Here is a 20,993-nt window from a genome sequence, read left to right on the forward strand (position 1 = left end):
ATTACCGTAATTTCTGGACTATAGAGCGCACCTGAATATAAGCCACGCCCACTCAATTTACAATTTTTTAATTTTTTTGCACATATATAGGCCACACTTGTGTATAAGCCGTGGGTATCCATGCTGTAATACAAGATATTTACACTTTTTTTTTTTACTTTTAATGAAATATATACTGGTAACATACACAAATACGTACAGTAAATGGGTTTTTTTTCTGAACAGTGCCTGTAACATGACTGGTTAAAAAAATAAATACAGCAGTCTACCAGGAAGTCACTGATCGCTAGCTTCACTTTCCTCCTGTGCACCACTGACATTGCATCCATGAGCTTGTGCTGTTCTCTTCATTATGTTTCCCCCCTCCCTGGGGGCACAACGGGGAGGGGAGAATGGGAGAGGGGGGAGTTTTCTGCCTTCCTAGGTAAACCAATGAAACAAAGTTCCATTGGCCAAATTTGACCAGTTTAATAATTTCATTGGTCAGATTTTTTTTTTAACCTTTATTTACACAGGTAGTCTCATTGAGTCATGAGGACAAACACCCCCACCGCCCCAAGAGAGACGTGCATTGCGCAGCTTTGTGACGCCCAGGTGTGACGAAGCTAAATGTTTTGGAGGCACGAAGCTCGTTACTCCGTTAAAAAAAAAAAAAAAATCCATAAATCAGCCGCAGCATTGTAATGTGTTGTGTGAAAAATATAGAGGCTTATAGTCCGGAAATTACGGTATACTATAAAACTTCATTATTATCTATTTTATATACCATTATTTATATCTATATACCATTATTTATATCTATATACACCATTATTTATATCTATATACCAGTATATATATATATATATATATATATATATATATATATATATATATATACACACACACACACACACACCATCAAATATAAGAATTCCATTTGAACATGTTTGTTAAAAATTTAAATAAAAATTGCATTAAACTTCCATTAGCAAAACTTCACAAGAACATTGAACTCTGCAGCATTATTTTTAAAGTTTACAATCTAATTGAAATGTAAAGCAGAGATTTCTATGTGGAAAGCTGCAGCAGCTGTGGTCCAAACTGAGCTCCTACCTGCTCGTCTCCAGCGCTGCTCTCCTGCAGATGTTTCCCTCCAACACACGGATCAACAGCTGCTTATGTAACATCTGCTGAGCCTCTGCTGGCCTGCAGCTCTAATCTATAATCAATAGGTGGGATTGATCCTCCGCTCTACATTCATTGCTGCCTCTGGCATCACAGCAAGCAGCACTTGAGTCCAGAAACATTATTTTATTTGTTTTTACATTAAAGTTTTATGATGAAATCTCATCACTGCTGTGGTGCATTAGAAACAGCACCCTCTGCTGGATCTTAATGAGAACTGCAACGGAAGCAGGAATAAAAATCTAATCTGCTCCATCTGAATCAACCTGGATACCAAGAGCTTAAAGAGTTGCTTAAACACATAAAGTGTATTAAAGGCAGAAATGATCATGAAGTGAAAAAAAATGTCCACAAAGGGAATGATTTTATCTTACAGGTCCAGTGTGAGACACTGCGTAATTTTTTTTTTTTTAATGAGTTATTTGAATCCAAAAACTCAGCAAGTTGCTCGTCTTTGTTGTGTTCAAATGTTTCTACAGAAGCTCAAATGGGACAAACGAAACACTAATTTCAAAGCAAGTTTTGCTGTTTAAAACACGTTAAAGCTTTAAGTCTGTGGGTTTAAATTTAATAGTCATGTTATAATTTTTTATTCGTTTATGTTACAAGCTTGTTTAGCATGTAATAGTGTGAACGTTTATGAAGCATTCTCACTATTATGATCCTTTTTTTGTTCTCCGCACGTTTTTCGGCGTGATTCTCATCCCACAGCTTTTGTGCTATTTCAGCAAATCATATATCAAAAAATGTTCAGCTCTTTCAGGACAATCCTGCTATGACTTTTGGTATTGGAGCAATTTTAGCTTTTTAAGATATTTAGCCTTTTCTGACACTTTTTCTCATAGAAAATGAATTAAGCTCATTTTACATCCTTCATATATTTAGATGTGCTTACAACCTTTTACTGCACTTTTCACATTTTGTTCTGCTTCAGCTTCTTGTGCAAATTTTAAAAAAATTCAGCTATCTTCAGCTAACTACACCTGTTTTGTGCTCCTTTCAGCTTTTCAGCTACTATTTAGCTGTTTTATACTAAATGTAGCTTTTTCAGCAAATTATTTTTTTCCTTATTTCAGCTATTTCCACGTCTCTCTTGTAAACCAGTCCTTGTGACTCAATGAAACTAACTTCTATAAATAAAGGCTGAATTAATTTCTGCTTCCTTAAGGCTGTTTAAGCTTATTTCTGTCTTTTCAGTAACTATTCAGCTATTTCTTTCTAATTTCAGCCTTTTTATTAGCTAATTTTCTGATTTATGTGCTAATTTCTGCCTATTCAAACTTAATTCAGCAAATACGTATTCTTTCTGCTTTCTGCTGCTATTTTAGGCTTGTTCTTCCATTTCAGCTACACTTCAGCAAGTTTTTTTAAGCTAATTTCAGCTGTTTTTCAGCAAGTTCTTCTGCAATAAGCATTCACACTGTATTTTTGCAGGAAATGCAGTTTCTCTAGTTATTTGTGCTGTTGTATGCAGGTGCTGATTTTAGTGTCTGGTGGTGTTTATGCACATGAACGCTCTTATTCTCCCAATGGTTCTGTGATGAACTGGAGACGTGATCAGGATTAAGGTACAGAAAATGGATGGATGGAACGTCCTCAAATGATCAATAAAATAATAAATGACTGCTTTAGACCTAAACAGAAGGACTGTTTATTTGTAGAAGTTGATCCATTTAAAATGTGGACCTCCTTGATATTTTCCCTGACAGGCCAGTGTCCAGAATATGGAAGGAATGAAAACAGTTTACTTTATATGTTGTCTGTCTAAAACAGGTCCCTCTTGAAAATGAGTCCCCGTGACTCAATGAGACTACCTGTATAAATAAATGTTAAATAAATAACATAAAATAAAAAAATGATAAGTGAATAATTAACACAAATGACTATCTAATAAATTTGAATAACACTAAAAATGTATATGGAAGGGAAAAAGCAGTTGTCGAATTGAAGTTCGTTTGTTAAAAATCTGTCAGCTCAAAGTTCTGTCCCCGTCAGCGTGTCCGTTGACCCTCGTATAAAAAGTTCAAGCTCCGCCTCCAGCTCCTGGGCGGAGTCTGACGCAGAGATGGTGTCTGCCTCTCCCAGAGTCCTCCACCAGGGCAGCTGGCTCGCCTGCAGAATGGCGTTGTGAGCTTTGCGCGCTCGAGCAGCGATGGAAGCCGACTGGCTCAGAAAGGAGTGTGCCTGTGTCTCCGTGACAACCGACAGCGGCGGGGCATCTGTGGGGGCCACACGTCATTAATCACCGATCTCTTAAAAATAATTAAAAAAATTAAAACTACAGCTTTACACATCACTGCTGTATGTTCATTTCTTTCTCTCTTTTGTTCAAGTTTTGTTTAGCAGCCAATGACAAAAGAAAAACTCAATATTGTTCTTTAAAAAAAAAAAAAAAAAGTGCAGCTGCGTGAACTCAGAGGATAAATAAGTTTGTTTAATGATGTCTGGGAATGTCTCAGCAGCCAGAAGATCATGTCATGTGACTGGAAAGAGAAATCACTTATAAGATTACCTTTTTTTTTTTTAAATTTACATATTAGAGAAAAAATGATTGCAGGTCCCACTCTTCTATTTGAACAATTTCAATTTCAGTTCAGTTTATTTATAAAGCGCCAAGTCACAACAGAAGTCGTCTCAGGGCGCTGAACAGAAACATTTATTTATAAAAACTAACGACACTTGTTTATCTGAGGAGCAGACTGCTTTGAATTCAACTCCATCACAGACTCTCATCTTGAGCAAGCATGAAGGCGACAGTGAAAAGGAAAAAGTCCCTCATGAGGAAGAAACTTTTAACAGAACCAGCTCAGGACAAGCGGCCATCTGCTTCGACCAGTTGGGTTTGAGAGGAACAGATACACAATGGCAGGACGAGAATCGCATGTTAAGATAGAAATAGTATCAAATGAAAACGATTCAATTTTAACAATTTATTTAAGGAAATGAGGTCATTGGTTTCCTATGGTTTTCTATAGCAGCATAACAAGACAACCCTAACTATAGGATTTATCAAAAAGGAAAGTTTTAATCCCAGTCTTAAAACTGGACAATGTCTCACGGACAGAAACTGGAAGTTGGTTCCACAGGAGAGGAGCCTGATAACTGAAAGATCTACCTCCCATTATGCTTTTAGAAACTCTAGGAACCACAAGTAAACCTCCAGTCTTAGAGCAAAGTGTTCTGTTAGGAAAATATAGAACAATAGGATCTTTAATATCAGATGGAGCTAGGTTGTTGAGAGCTTTGTAGGTTAGAAGTAAGATTTTGAATTATATTCTGGATTTGACATAGGGCATTAACAGAGTACTCGAGTAATCTACACATCGATTGCTAGGACATCTATCGAGGTTAAAAATGTAACGTCGAGTATCCGTAGTGACGTCATATTATGTGACCACCGTATGACCGTAGGGGGCGGTGTTGTACTGTCGCAGGTCACAGAGTATGGTGTAACACCGGGTCCAATCCACCGAACCAGAACCAGTTTCGGTTTAAGTTTCGTTTTTGACGTGCTGCATGTTTCTTCACGTTTGCAGTTTAATAATAATAACTAATAGTTTAGTTTTTCCTGTGACTTATTTGCAGTACGATAAATGGTAGGAGCATAATATACGCTCCCAATGTTTTGTTGGTCTTTTTTGTTGTTGTAAATAATTACTTTTTTTTGCGGTTTTATTTATTTTTGTATCTTGAGATCTATGACGTCATCAAATACTCGAGTTCTACTCGGGTTTTATTATGTTAATGTCGAGTTTAAAAATTATATACTCGTTCAACCCCTAATTTGACAGGGAGCCAATGGAGAGAAGTTAAAACTGGAGAGACATGATCTCTCCCACTAACTCCAGTTAAGACTCTGGCAGCAACATTTTGGATCAACTGAAGACTTTTGGACACCCAGATAATAAACCATTGCAATAGTCCAGTCTAAACATGACAAATGCATGAACCAGTTTTTCTGGATCATTTTTAGATGTTTATAATTTTAGTGATATTACGCAGGTGGAAGAAGGCGGTTCTTGTAACGTTTTTAATGTGGGGGATAAAAGACATGTCCTGATCAAAAATAACACCAAGGTTTTTAACATTAGAGCTGGAGGACAGATTAATGTCATCTAAGGAGGGAGAAAGACTGAAAAATTAATTCCCAAGATGCTCAGGTCCAAAAACTAAAACCTCAGTCTTGTCTGTGTTCAAAAGCAGAAAATTTAGGGTCATCCAGGTTTTTATGTCTTTAAGACAAACTTGTAGTCTAAGTAGCTGATTGGAGTCATTGGGTTTCATGGACAAATATAACTGTGTATCATCAGCATAACAATGAAAATGTATCCCATGCTGTTTAATAACTTTACCTAATGGAAGCATATACTGTATAAGGTAAAGAGTATTGTCCAAGCACTGAACCCTGAGGAACTCCATGACTAACTTTGGTGTATGATGAAGATTCATTATTTACATTTACAAATTGGAATACATCAAATAAATTCAATTCATTTCAGTTTATTTATATAGCGCCATGTCACAACAGAAGTCGTCTCAGGGCACTGAACAGAAACGGTCATATTTAAAAATAAGTAAGTAACAAACACATCAGCAGATTCAGAGAATAGCCTGAAAAGCTACTTACTGTCCCCACAAACCAATCATTTATTTAAGTCGGTTTGTGAACATGTCTGAGGCTGTGGCTTCAAGTGTCACTTAAAATGAAAAACAAAACTCTGACAATGAGTTACATCTGGAGATGGTGCATGTGGAGGCTTCTACAACACAGCTGATGGGTTTTAGCTCCAGCTGTGTGTGTGTGTGTGTTACCTAGCAGCTGCTCCATCTGTGTGTGTGTATATGCCAGCAGAGCCTCCACCCGCTGCTCCTCCCTCTGCTCCTCTTCTCCTCTCAGCAACTCCGCCTGCAGCAGCAGCTGCACCTCCTCATGGAGCGCCGCACACTCCTCGGGAGACACACGTGACGACTGCACACACGCACACTATCAGCGACAGCTCGGACACACAGGTGGCGTTGTGTTCAAATGAATCCTCTCACCGGGTGTGCAGAGATGTACTCCTCCACCTGTTGCTTTAGCTCCACCCTCCGGCTGTCTGTCAAGCCTGTCTGGCCAATCCAGAGAGGAGCAGGAGGCGGGGCCTTTGCTGCCCGACGTGTTTCAAGAAAACGGCGCATCTGGAGGAGCAGCCAAAGAAAGGTGTGTTTTAACAACCAGCAGGACAGAGTTAATGGGGAGTGTGTGTGTATGTGTGTGTGTTTACAGCTCGCTGCAGTGTCCTGGCGGCCTGCTGCTGTGCGTGTTCCTGTCTCAGAGTGTGTCGCAGTGTGTTGTTGAAACGCCTTCTCTCTCTGAAGCCTCTCCAGAAGCTCTGGATCACCACGGCTGCTCGGCGCTCACACTCCTGGAGGTACGGCTGCACCTGCTCTGAACACACACACACAATCATTCAAGAAACTTACTACAAATCAGAGCTATTGATTATTTCCTAAGGTGTCCATTAATAAATTCCTCCTGATAGATCTGCTGCACGATGGGAGTTGAAGTTTTATTAATAATATCTTAAATTCTCAGACACATTACAGACACAGGCAATGCTGACAGGTAAAATAAATGATGGCACAAACAAAGAATGAACAAATGCACAACCCTAAGACATAACTAAACATATTTTAGAAGCTAAAACAAAACATCTAGGACTTTTAAAAGGCCTAACATTGAAAAAATGTAAATTAAATTAAAACTTTTGACGATTTTCTAAGAGCCTGCAGAAATACCAACCTTCATTTGTTTCAATATTTATTTATTAACAGACTATATGAGTGAAATCAATGCACCTTTTGTCTGACACAAACATGATTATTTAAAAAAACACTTAAATGGTTAAAACAAGTTTTTTCTTTCCTTTTTAAACATAACAGCTACTAGAGCAGGGTGAGTCGCCCGCGAGGCATGTTCTAAAAAAAAAGTGCTATGTGTTGTCATCATTGTATGTTCCCATACAATGACAAAATTAGTTCTCTGCATTTAACCCATCACACCTGGGATACACCCAGATGGAGCACTGGGCAGTGATGTAAGCACCCAGAACGCAGTTAGGGATTAGGTGTCTAAAATAATGTCTAAAAATAGTGCTCATCATCAAGAATCCTAAAAATGGCCATTAGTTTGTTTTCAAATTTAAGTAACATTTGCATGGATGTAGATTTAAAATGAAAATAATTGATTAAAATCTTTTAAAAGCAATTCTTTGTGTACATACAGTATTAGTGACCTTGTCTGGGGTCAAAGGAAAGACTCATGCGCAGACGCACCACGATCTCCGAGTGGCGCAGCTGCTAGCTTTGTCTACCGCCCAGAGTAAAGGCGAAGTCGCAGAAAAACGTTAGAAAACATCATTTGATTTTTTTTTTATTCTATTTTCTCTTTTTTATTTTTTCCCCAGAGTGACTGGGAGGAAGAGGTTTTTTTAACATCTGTGAAAGACAAGTGTGCATGTGTGTCTCATTTGTGGGCAACAGCTAAACGCCAGAGCGACACTTCACCAGCTAACACTGTAGCTTTAATGCTAACTCTCTACATGGTAGCACGACAACATGTTGGAGTTGAAGGCGGCTCTGACAAACACAAGTCTTTTTTCACAAGGCTGAAAATGCTATTAAAATTAATTAACTAATTAAATTGATTAAATTAAATGAAAATGCCATTTTCAGATGACCCCCATCTGAAAATGGAGGACGCCTTGAAAGCAGCAATGATGAAGAAAGTGAAAAGCAATTTGTTTAAAAGAGCCAAAGGTGATGATTAGTTAAAAATGCTGCAGATCCAAAGATCAGTGCTAATGTGACATCAGTTGATTAAAAATACAACAAAAAAAAGTATTTTAAAGTACATCACATTTGTGTGATTCCTTGTGTATGTTCCTTTGTACTGAAACTCCTGCGGGACCAATAAAGTTCTATCTTATCTTATCTGTTGTTACGGATTGAGATTAAAATAAATAATGTTATAATAATTGATAATTTATCATATATGCTATGGTAAATCACTGATAATTTTTGTGGAGAGTCCTCAACATTAAGATGTGAACAGGCATTCATATATTCAATATATATATAAATATAATAGTAATAATATTATTATTAAAGGCTAACTACGTAAATTGATGTTTGTATCAGACTCGGTCCCACTGACGTAGCTCAGTCTCAAAAAGGTTGGTGACCCCTGTACTAGAGGAACACATAAAGCTACTTTAATGAATTATATGAAGCAAAACAAATCCAAACTAAAGCATCTTGTTATTAACGCATTCAAATATGGAAAGCTAAAACTCAAGAGATTCACTGTTTAAAATGAGATGGGAAGAGGTTTTACCAGGAGGAAGCAGTTGCAGCAGTTGCCTCTGTTTCTGGTGGAACCGCCTCCTGGCCTGCTGCCGCCTCACACACACCTACAACACATTTCACAAACTCACTTCAAGTTACTTAATTCAGTCTACAGTAGTCCCTCGCTGCGTCGCAGTTCGTTTATCGCGGACTCGCTCTATCGCGGTTTTTCAAAGTAAGATTGGACATGACACACAATTGGCTGATTGAAGGATGAGCCGCATGATCGGCGTGAAATTTTTATTTAAAATAAATTATTTTAAATTATTTAGCACCTGTGTGCAGCCCACAGCTGCAGGAGAAGCTCCCTCTGCAGCCTGTCATGATCTCCGCCTTGTAGCTAAGAAGTGGGCGTGGTCGAGAGCGCTGACAGATGCAGAGAGCTGAAATCATGACATGCTGTGCTCTTTTAGAGTTTAGAAACATTGTTTAGAATATTTCAAGAGTGTGGGAAGGGTTTAAAACCACTTTATATAAAAATAAACTACTACTTCCTACTTGGTGGTTTCTTATCGTGGAGCTTCAAGATACAGATCCCCGCGATAAACGAGGGACTACTGTATACTTAAATAACCTGCTGATGGGAATCAGAACAAAGAATTGAAAATAAAAACGTTACTTAAACAATTTTAATTGAATTTCTGATCAAACAAGTGTTGATTTGATGGTTTTGCCATTTTTTGTTTTGTTTCAATACAACCTAATGTTCCTGATTATAATCATGTCATGGTTGACTCTGATGTGATGAATCTAAAGACTTTCCACTCATCCAAGTAGTTCCTTCCTCTAAGAGGTACTTCCATAAAACAACACTTTTTCCAAATTAAAGAAGACTTTATACACCACACTGACGTATTTATACTTGAACCACTCTCTACCTACAAGAATTAAAAGAATGTTTATTAAAATATCAAAGTTCATGCTCAATAATCCAGGGGATAAATCCAACAAAATTCTGTCAGGTCATCTGGACAGTTTCTTTTTTTGTTCAGACATTTCGTCTCGAGGTTTAACACCCCATCCAGACCTCGTCTAACCGGTAATTGGACCCCCGCTAGACTTCTGAGTATTACCCAAACAATACTACGGTCAGCCCCTCTTAGGCTGGGTTCGAGAAAAATTCAACCAGGCACTAACAACCTTCATCTACAGGACGCACCCTTATTTCACCTCACAGCTCTTAGAGTCAAGTAGCAGTGACCCCAAAGTTTACCATAAGGCATCCTGTATTATGGCTGCTCTTCCTCTATTTGACGTTTCGCAATTGGCACAAGACCTGGAAAAAGATACTCATACACAAAAATAAAACTTCATAATTACTATAAAAGTCATATTTTACAGTCTTTTTAATTTAACATCAACCGTAAAGAATAACCCAAAGGCCATAGAAGACATCAAAATAGTATCCCCTTAGAAAATATTACTAAAAATAACATAAAAAACCAAGAAGCATTTGCTTAAATAATTTGATGCCGATTTGACGCTAAATAAAAAGCATCACAGAATGTAAATATATCAAAACAAATCTAAATATGTAAAATGTAAAACACTTCTCAGCTAACGGAGTGCTAGTGTGAGAAAATTTCAAGGATATTGCATAAATATAATAGCAGTTTTCAAAGAGTTGCTTAAATGATACAACTGCTTGCCACAGTTTATGTTCTGATGATGTTTTCAGTATCTTTGTTTTGTAAACTGAAATGAAATATTTTGAAAGAGAACTGTTTTCTTTCTTCATTAATATTTACCTGATACCTGAGCTCCTCTTCCCACTTCTGCGCCTCCTTCTGCTCCTGCTGTCGCCTCCTCCGAGCCCTGACACACATATACGCAAAGGAACATTAGTAGATTTACTTTTGGGTGTGAAGTACAAATAAGAAAACCGACTCCTGTGTGTGTCACATTTTAGAGTCAGAGTAAGTTTAGAACAACCTAGGTTTGAAAACAAAAACATGATTAAAATGTTTTATGTGATATCAAACGATCGTGATTGTATTTAAATTATTAACTCAGTTCATGTTGGACAATTTTAACAAAAAATTATTATTTTTTTTTAAATAGAGAGAAAAGGAGAAAAGCTCTTGCACCAAAGAAAATAACGAGATGAAGAACAACAACATGGATGCTGGTTTAAAAAAAAGAAGCTTTTTGCCTATTTTTCGCCATATTTTTTGAAAACAGAATAAAGATTTCTTTCTATTTCTTTCATACTAATATGAGAATTTCTTGCTTTACTATATAATTTATTCAAAAATAGCTGGTGACCTGTTGCAAATCCAACAACTGTTTCTAATTCCATCTTCTGAATTTAACTTTTAAATTCAACATGAAGGTTTCCACAGAATAAAAATTTATTTAAATGAAACAATTTTTTTGTGCATGAGTCCATTTTAAATAGAGAAATTGCATTTCCTGCAAAAATGCAGTGTGATTGCTTATTGCTGAAGAACTTGCTGAAAAACAGCTGAAATTAGCTAAAAAAACTTCCTGAATTGTAGCTGAAATACAAGAACAAGTCTAAGTTAGCAGAAGAAAGCAGAAAGAACACATATTTGCTGAATTAGGTTTAAATTAGCAAAAAAATAGCACAAAAGTTGGGAAATTAGCAACAACAAAAGCTGAAATGAGCAAAAAATAGCTGAAAAGATGGAAAGAAGCTTAAACTACCAGAAGGACGTGAAAAGAGCTGAAATGAGCTCCAAAAAGGTGGAAGAGTCTGAAAAAGCTAAAATTAGCATAAACAGCTAAATAGTAGCTAAAATATCAGATAAACCTGGAACTAGCCAAAATGTGCTGAAAGGAACATACTAAGCTTAAATTACCATAAAGAAGTTAATTGGGCTGAAAGTAGCAATAATTGCCATGAAAATTTTGACTATATTATAAAACTGCTGAAATGAGCTAAAAATAATGCTAAAAAGCTAGCTGAAAAGGTAGAACAAGCTAAAATTAGCACAAGAAGCCAGAAAGAACAATTAGGCTGAAAGAAGCCGAAATGAGCACAAAAAAAGAAATTATCTGAAAAGATGAAATTAGCAAAAAATAAAATAAAATAAATAAAAATCAGCTGAAAAGGCAAAACGAAGCTTTAACTACCATAAGTGCAGAGAACTCAATTTTGATCAGTTAGGCTGAAAAAAGTAGAAATGAGTGCAAAACGTGTGTAATTAGCTGAAAGCTAAAATTAGCATAAAAAACAGCTAACTAGTAGCTGAAATAGCAGAATAAGCTGAAACATACTGAAATAAGATAAAAGGAGCAAAACAAGCTGAAATTAGCAGAAAGAAGTTAGAAGAAGCACAAAAATGTCATAGTTAGCAGAAATAATTTGAAAGGAGCACAAAACAGCTAAAAAGCCAGCTGTAATTAGCTCAGAATAGCTGAAAAAAACTTAAAGTTTGCAGAAGGAAGCTGAAAGAAGCTGGAGCAGAACAAAATATTAAAGGAGCAGTAAAAGGTTGTAAAAACATCTAAAGATATGAATGACGGAAAATGAGCTCAGTTCATTTTTATGAGGAAAAAAAAAGGGCAGAAAAGGCTAAATATTTAAAAAAGCTAAAGTTGCACCAATACCAAAAGTCATAGCATGACTGACCTGAAAGAGCTGAACGCTTAAGTTATGATTTGTTGAAATAGCACAAAAATGGTGGAACAAAAAAAAGGGGCTGAAAAACATATGGAAGAAAAATGAACGACAATAAAGTGAATGCTTCATAAAACATTCACACAATAAAGGAGCTTAAGTTCAAAACAAAAGTTACTCTTGTCACTTGGTGTTAACTTAAGTTATGCCAAAACAATAATAACAGATTTATCTGACAACAAAGTGAAGCCATCACCGACGTGGATGTTCAGTGTGTGTGTGCTGACAGTCCCAGTTCCAGGCTCTCCACCTGCAGCAGGACGTTGTCACCTGTATCTCCTCTGCAGAGCGCTCACAGCTCTGTTCAGACTCTTCACTCTGCGTCGGGTCCGATACGACCTCCATGCCGCTTGGATCACGCACGCCGCTCGCACACGCTCAGCGCTCACCTTCAAACACAGAAACCTGTTAATTTCCTGAAAGTGTTTTTTTTTTTTTTTTTAAAGCCAGAGTGAGAGACAGTATTTTGGTGCATACAGAGAACACCATTTGATTTGATTAGATGTTATTTGAGCTTATTTAATAATTTATATTTAATTTACTGCTTTTAAATGTATTTTAGAGAACAATGCATGTTTATTACAGCTTGTGTTTATTTGAACAAATAACTTGAATTAATAAAAATAAGGGCTAAAGAATTGCACAGTAAGTTTTTGTTATTACTATTGTCGCTTATTATTATTATGTTTTATTATTATATTTACTATTATTTTATTTTAAGTGCATTATTTTTTATATTATTATGTGTCTTCTTGGTTTTAGTTTGTGTGTTTTTGATGAAGCAGTATGTTTGACAAGTTCCCAGAAGATCCATCCATTATCTTAACCCGCTTCTTCATTTTCGGGTTGCAGGGGTCACTGTGCGAGAGGCGGGGGACACCCTGGACAGGTCTCCAGTCCGTCACAGGGACACGAAGACAAACAAGACAAACAATCATTCACTCTCTCACTCACACCAAGGGACAATTTAGTCACCTGTAAGCCTAACATGCACGTTTTTAGTTTGTAGGAGGAAACCGGAGAAAACCCACGCGTGCACAGAGAGAACATGCAAAATTATTTTCATTATTATATTTCATCAGACCTTAAGAACAGACACTTTTCAAGGTTTCACTTTTGTTCTTTACCAAGTTAAACTCATCGCTTATCAAAGTAGGAGAAGACGTCAACAAACCTCTGTCTGACTGCGCTCGCTCTTCTTTGATTGGACGATTGCGACCAACTGATCCACATCCTGGTCGAAGCCCCGCCCCTTCCAGTCCTTCTCCAGCAAACTGTCTAAACCTGAAGAAACACACAGTCACCACTGACCTTTAATTCCCAGTTTCACCTGATGCAGGTTTACACCTGTGACCTCTGACCTTTGAATTTGAGCAAGAGGGGCTGGAGGCGGAGCCCCAACTGCTTGGCCATAAGAAGCATCAGTGCGATGGAGGCTCCACCTACTGCTGAGTCGGAGCTGAGCGCTAATTGGCCAACGGCTTCGTTGAGCAGCAGCAAAATGGATTCATTGCTAAGAGCAGAGAGGAAGTTCCTGCAGACGGAAAATGACAAACGTCTATCGGTGTGGTATTTGCTGTAGGGGTTCTGGTACAAGAACACTGTTATAAACCCTATGGACTGTTAAATGGAGTCTTTGTGGACTGGACCCATGACCCGTAGATTCCAGTTAATTGATATCTAAAAGGTTGGCATAAACCAGTGGTTCCCAACTCTGGTCCTTGAGGAACACCATCCTGCATGTTTTAGTTGTTTCTCTGCTCCAACACACCTGATTCAGCGGTTTAATTATTTTCTTAGGTTTGGCAGAAGCCTGTTAATCACCTTTCATTCACATCAGGTGTGTTGGAGCAGAGGAACAACTAAAACATGCAGGATGGTGTTCCTCAGGGACCAGGGTTGGGAACCACTGCTTTATACCATTTGTCAGAACCCCAGCTGTTCTAGTGAGGGGTCTGGAAGTGTTTCGGGGAGAATCCAACAAAGTTCAGTCAGGTTATTTGGATGGGTTTTGTTTTTTGGGGGGTAGACGCTTTGTCCTTCATCCAAAGGACTTCGTCAGTTCGAGGAGCCAAAACAAACTCAGTCCCACAAGCAGCACACAGTCGTGGACCAACCAGTTTGCTGGTGATCAGATGGTTTCCGGGACCTTGGATGAAAGACGAAACGTCTCTACAAAAAAAGAAACCGTCCAGATGACCTGACAGAACTTTGTTGGATTTTTTTAAACCTGGATTATTGAGCATGAACTTTGATGTTTTGAACCACTTTGGCTATGGGTGCCTCAGAGGACTCAACGGGGGGAGAGGGCAGACCCCAGAAACCATCTTCTCACCATCAAACTGGTTGGCCCACTATGTGGGTGTGCTGCTTGTGGGACTGAGTTTATTGTGGCTCCTCGGACTGATGAAGTCCTTTAGATGCAGGACGAAATGTTTCAACAACAACAAAAAAGAAAATGTCCAGATGACCTGATTTTGTTGGAGCTTCTATCTGGATTATTGAGCATGAACTTTAAATTTTAGGGGAGAATAATACTGTAAATATGTTTGGGTTGGTGACAAATGTTAACTTAGGTCCCATGTGAATACTACAGATTGTTGGTTAACAGCAATAAAAAAAATTAAAAAAATAGAGTTTTTGATTTTTAGTTCTGAGGTGCAGAGAATGAAAGATGATCTGAGTGAACGTTAGGAGCAAATGACGATAGATTATTTTTAAATCTGAGCTGAAGACTAATTTTTCTCAGCTCGCAGAAAGAGAATTTCAAAGCCAGGAGTCCGAAGACAATAGAACCAAAGTTTTGTTTTTCGAAAGTTTTGGGTAATGACTTCAGACAGAAACTACGCACAAAAAATAATCAGAATCCCCTCTAACTTATGAATGCTTAATCACTTTAAATTTATGATCATAAAATACAATATATATATATATATATATATATATATATATATATATATATATATATATATCTTTTTCATATAAATTTGCCGTGCAAGTATGATTCTTGTTTTGTTTTAAAGTAGGGATGCATGATATTATTGGCATGGTATCGGTATCGGCCGATATTAGAGATAAAGTTAAAAATTGGACATTGGCCATTCCATGAAAACAATTCACCAATAAAAAAGGCTTCTGTTTTAAATTAGTTTTTAATTTAAGAAATTGTCAAGTACATCGATTAATGCACAACTACTTATGCGCTTTTCATTTGTCGCTTGTGAACAGGTCGAGTTTAGATTCGTGAAAATGAACAAATTTGCACTGCGAGTGTTGTCATTGTGTTAGAGAGAGTAAATTTGACACTAGAAAGTTCCTGGAGAAACTTTGACGGGGACTGCCTATTTATTATTAAATTATAATTAATAATAACTATTAATTATTAATATATTGTCAATCTATTCATTATTAATAACTATTAATATATTTGACAACTATATTAATATTAATAATTAATATTAAATATCAAGTATTAATATTAGTAATTGTTGATGTTATTATTTGTAATTATTAAAGCAAATACTTAATAATGTATGTTAATTATTATTTTTACTAATTAATAATAATAATAATAATAATAATAGGTGATAATAGGTGCCTTCTATGCATGTTGAACCAAAATGGCTCCCGACATAACTCAGTTTCTTTGAAAAGTTTTCTCCTATTCATTTCCTATGGGAAATTTGTCATTTTCGTTAGCAAAATATGTCGCCAAGGTAACGCCAATTGCCAATAAAAGTAATAGCACACATCTCGGAGCCGGGACGGTCCTTTGGATATAACTTTTGTGGGAGTCCACTTTGCGGTTCGGGCCGCATTAAAGTTGAAAAAGATACGCTTTTCAGGTGTAGAATAATAAGTGGGCAGTCACCAACTAGTTCCTGGAGTTGGTGAAATATTGCATCTTTGTTCGCAAATTACTTCACCATGGTAACTTGAAATGCCAATAAAAGTAATAGCACACATCACGGGGCCGAGCCGGTCGTTTTGATATAACTTTTGTGGGGGTAGACATTGTGGTTCGGGGCGCATTAATGGAGATAGAAATGTAGACTCACTTCCGAGGTGTAGAATAATAGATGCCTGCCATGCATTTACATGGCAGTCCCCAATAATGCATTATTTTAATTCCACAGCAGAGAAAGCTATGTAGTCTCTGAAAGTAGGTCTAGGGGAAAAATATTGGTATCGGTTGTCGACCAAATAAGTTTTAACATATCGGATATTGGCCAAAAATCCAATGGCGTGCATCCCTAAAAAAAGTATTTTGTTTAGCTCTTTTTAAACAAATTCAAATTAATGTACCGTGCACACACGTCACATGTTTCTACGTGGCGTCAGTGTTTATTTGTGAAACTCGCTGTATCTTACACAAAACAAAATATTCTGTAAACCGTGCGCCAGACGTGCTCTCACCTGCTGACTGTGCAGATCTGAATCCACATCTGGATGCAGAGCAGGGACACAGCGGCGTCATCGCACATCTGGATCTGTTCGTAGTGGGCAGAGCTGAGGACTGCAGACAAGACACACTTGAGATCAAGAAACTTCAAACACGTGTGGATGTTCATCTTGCTATTAAATGAGTTGCGTGTTAGGGACTAGTTTCATGGGCGGATGAATCTGGTTTTGTAAGCAACCGTGGCAGCAGGAGAACATGGGTGAGTGGAAGTATTTAAAACAGGAGCAGAATTGAGTAGAGATCGATCAGAGAGCTGGTTAAAACTGACCCTGAGCTGTGAGGGAGGCGTGAGCGGACAGCAGCCAGCCGATAGAATCCATCACCTTCCTGAAGGAGCACTGCAGACGCACAGAAAGACGGAAAAGATGCAGCCGCAGGTTGACTGAAGCTCGACAGGATCATTCACCAAACTGTTCCTCACCTCCGCTCGGCTCATCAGCTGACAGGCCAAGGGTAGCAGGCTGTCTATGACCGACGGCAGGAACAGCCTATGAAAGGCCTCGGACTGGCTGCCTGGCTCCACCCCCACGCAGCACGAGCTAAAGATAAAGAGGCAAGAACGTTAACCTCAGTTTACCCAAAAAAAAGTGTGTTCATCAAATTAAAAGCCTAGCATTTCATTTTCAGCCTAATTCAGCAAAAAATGTGCTCTCTCCACTTCCTTCTAGTAATTTAAGCTTCTTTCTGTTTTCTTTAGCTACTTTTCAGCTGATTTTTTTTGTTGTAATTTCAGCTTTTTTCAGATAATATCCACTTTTTTGTGCTCACTTCTGCTTCTTTCAGCCTAATTGGGCAAACATGATTTCTTTATTCTGCTAATTTAAGCTTGTTCTACCCTTTCAGCTACATTTAGCATTTTAGCTAATTTCAGCTGATTTAAGATAAATTCAAGTTTTTTGTAGCTTATTTCTGATATTTTTTAGATTTTTTTTGCCTAATTGACTCCTTTACGCTCATCTCAGCTTGTTGTGCTCCTTTCAGCTTATTTCGGTTAGTTTGCATTATTTCAGCTGCTACTTAGCTGTTTTATGCTATTTTAGCTTTTTCAGCTAATTCCACGTTATTTTTCAGCTCATTTCAGCTCTTCACTTTCTTTTGGTAATTTAAGCTTTTTTCTGTCTTTTCAGCTACTTTTCAGCTTTTTTTTAAACTAATTTCATAATTTCTGTGCTCGTTTCTGCTTATTTAAACCAATTCAGCAAATATGTGTTCTTTCAGCTTTCTTCTGCTAACTTAGGCTTGTTCTTCCTTTTAAAATTCAGCATTTATATAAATATATATTTTATTTCAGCTGTTTTTCAGCACGTTCTTCAGCAATAAGCTTTCACACTGCATTTTCACAGGAAATGCAATTTCTCTAGTTTTCGCTTATTATCTGTAAAATTGTCTCATCTGTATCCATTTTTGTCTTAGTAAAGATAGATTAGACGTGGCAGCAATCGTGAATTGGCTTCATTCTAAAAGTTCACTAGTTGTAAATATACATCCAAAGATTATTTCCTGAAAATGTCATTAAAATCCGTCCTGTGGTTTATGAGATATTTTGCTAACAGACAAAAACACAAACACACACAAATAAACATAAATGCTTAACTTAGCCTTTCAGCAGTGGGTGATAATTAGACAAAATTAATTTCTAAAATGAACCTTGAGAAAGTAATACACAAGAAGAACTGTAAAACTTTGTTTTAAGTCAAAAATATTCAAGTAAATATATTAATTACATTAAAAAAGTATTGTTTTATGTTCTGTTTCACAAAAATAAGTATTTCATTTAGAACATTTATAATAAATTAATGGAATACATGCAAACACTTAAAATATTCTATTAATTAAACTCTGATTAAAATAAAATTATTCAAAAAATATTAGAAAGTATTACTTCAAATGTTAAAAACAGGCATTTAAAAGTTTTTAATTTGCCTCTAAAAAATATGATTTTTCTTACATTTATGTCCGTTTAAAATTCAAAAATAAAAATTATAATAATAAATATATGTTAATTCTGTGATTATGTTTCAATTTAATATCTAAAAAAAATAGTAAAATGAAACTAGAAAGTTCCTGGAGAAACTTTGACGGGGACTGACTATTCATTATTAAATTATTATTATTAATAATTAATATTATTAATAATTAATATTATTAATAATGTATTATTAATATATCATTGACTTATTAATTATTATAAACTATTAATATATTTGATAACAATATTGATATTAATAAGTAATATTAAATATAAATTATTAATATTAATAATTAATGTTATTATTTGTAATTATTAAAATGGATCATTAATAATTTATGTTAATTATTTTTACTAATTAATAATAGGCGATAATAGGTGACTTCCATGCATGTTGAACCAAAATGGCTCCCGACGTTACTCAGTTTCTTTGAAAAGTTTTCTCCTCTTCATTTCCTATGGGAAATTTGTCATTTTCGTTAGCAAAATATGTCGCCATGGTTACGCCAATTGCCAATAAAAGTAATAGCACACATCTCGGAGCCGGGCCGGTCCTTTGGATATAACTTTTGTGGGGGTCCACTTTGCGGTTTGGGCCGCATTAAAGTTGAAAAAGATACGCTTTTCAGGTGTAGAATAATAAGTGGGCAGTCACCAACTAGTTCCTGGAGTTGGTGAAATGTTGCGTCTTTGTTCGCAAATTACTTCGCCATGGTAACTTGAAACGCCAATAAAAGTAACAGCGCACATCACGGGCCGAGCCAGTCGTTTTGATATAACTTTTGTGGGGGTAGACATTGTGGTTCGGGCCGCATTAACGGAAATAGAAATGTAGACTCACTTCCGAGGTGTAGAATAATAGGTGCCTGCCAAACTATTTATTTAGAACATTAACATAGTACGTAATTTTTTTGGTTCTAAGTTTAAAAATGATTGCTCAGCTCTCTGTTTGGATATACCTGGTGAGGTGAGCAAGTGTGGCAGTGGCGCTCCAGCTGCCCCGCAGCCTGCTGGGATTCAGAGAGAGCACGTGCACGCACTGATTCAGGACGCCGCTCTGATACAACTGAGACTTGACTTGAGCCAACGAGTTGCTGTTTGTCTGCATAGCTGCTGAGTTCAGAACCTCTGAGAGACAAGAGCAAACAAAACGTCCACATCAAGGTCTCTGTGTGGACAGAAGACAGACAGGTGAGCGTCTCACTGTTTAGACCGTTGACCAGCAGGCTAATCTTCTGTTCTGGGTTCAGGGCTTCGTTCTCTAGCTGCCTCTTCAGTTCTGAGATCAGAACCCGCTCCTCCACCGGCTCCATCACAGGAGCTTCAGCAGATGGTGTAAGCAGCACTCTGGAGAAAAGCTGACCTGAAAACAGTCAAGACACTTATCAGAACGGACTAGATGAGTCCTGCAAAAAAAAAAAAAAACTGAAGGTAGAAAGTCTCCAGGACAACTTCAGAGATCAAATCCCCTCATTTGTTAGAAGACACCCAAGCTAATCAGAGCATCCACCCTCATTTGCCCCACTCTGGACCCTTGAGCAAGGCCCTTAACCCCATCTGCTCCCCCCTCGTGTCTGTATAAATAAAGCTTAAATAAAATAAAAGTATTTAGATGTCACAGTCTGACTGAATGACCAGAGATTTCTGGACTAGGACTCCAGCCTTACCACCTTCACTTACAGAGTTTACACAACAAATTAATTAATTAGAAACTCCGGTTTTACCGCCTACATTACAGTAACAAAACAAATAAAAAGAGGAGAAATAGTAACTTATTCCTGGTGTGCTCACGTGTGACTCAAATCCTGTACAACACTCTGACGGTTCACAGCTAAACACCTGTACTTGTTAGCTTAACGACATGTGTTCGTAAAGCCGTGTTATCCATCTTAGCAAACAATTAAATAAAGTTCCCTGACGTTATAAGCAAAGTTAACAAAATAAACAACACCTACCGGTATTCAGTGAGTATTAAAAATGGTAATGCGATGCTGGGATGCAGCCAAAGGTACTGCTCCTAGCTGGATACTGTGGTTAACGGTTAGCAAGAGTGAAGGCAGAAGCGGATGCTCTTGTTTCCACGGTAACGTGACGTCATAAATCAGCGACTAAGCTTCGCTCTGTCGCTTATGTCAGAATTCTGATTTTTGTCACGTTACATGAGTCCTGTTGAAATAAAATTATACGTTTTCTGAAGGTGATTCAATAAGATTTAATAGGATAAAAAAAATTTTTTATCTTGAAATACTTTTTCATATTTATCTTGTGTTGCTTTATGGGTTGTTTCATATTTTTTCTGCTCTGATCTGTGAAAAGTGGGAGTATGCAGCAGTAAACTACTGCGAAAGCGCAAATTGTTCTCTCTC

The 20,993-nt window shown here is 37.1% G+C and overlaps 1 protein-coding gene across 1 annotated transcript; it reads right to left on the bottom strand.

Moving 5' to 3' along the window:
* Positions 1-3,141: 3,141 nt before the first annotated feature.
* LOC119428669 (IQ calmodulin-binding motif-containing protein 1) lies at positions 3,142-19,974 on the bottom strand. The gene is made up of 14 exons (XM_037696340.1): positions 19,832-19,974; positions 19,587-19,755; positions 17,080-17,197; positions 16,927-16,996; positions 16,613-16,712; positions 13,558-13,730; positions 13,371-13,480; positions 12,467-12,585; positions 10,302-10,368; positions 8,543-8,618; positions 6,432-6,595; positions 6,208-6,345; positions 5,980-6,136; positions 3,142-3,386 (listed from the first exon to the last, which is right to left on the bottom strand). The coding sequence occupies exons 1-14, from the start codon at positions 19,938-19,940 to the stop codon at positions 3,142-3,144; spliced, it is 1,815 nt and encodes a 604-aa protein (XP_037552268.1). The 5' UTR covers positions 19,941-19,974.
* Positions 19,975-20,993: the final 1,019 nt, after the last annotated feature.

Source organism: Nematolebias whitei, chromosome 23, assembly GCF_014905685.2.
Source record: "Nematolebias whitei isolate Nwh7 chromosome 23, NemWhi1, whole genome shotgun sequence".
Taxonomy (NCBI): Eukaryota; Metazoa; Chordata; class Actinopteri; order Cyprinodontiformes; family Rivulidae; genus Nematolebias; species Nematolebias whitei.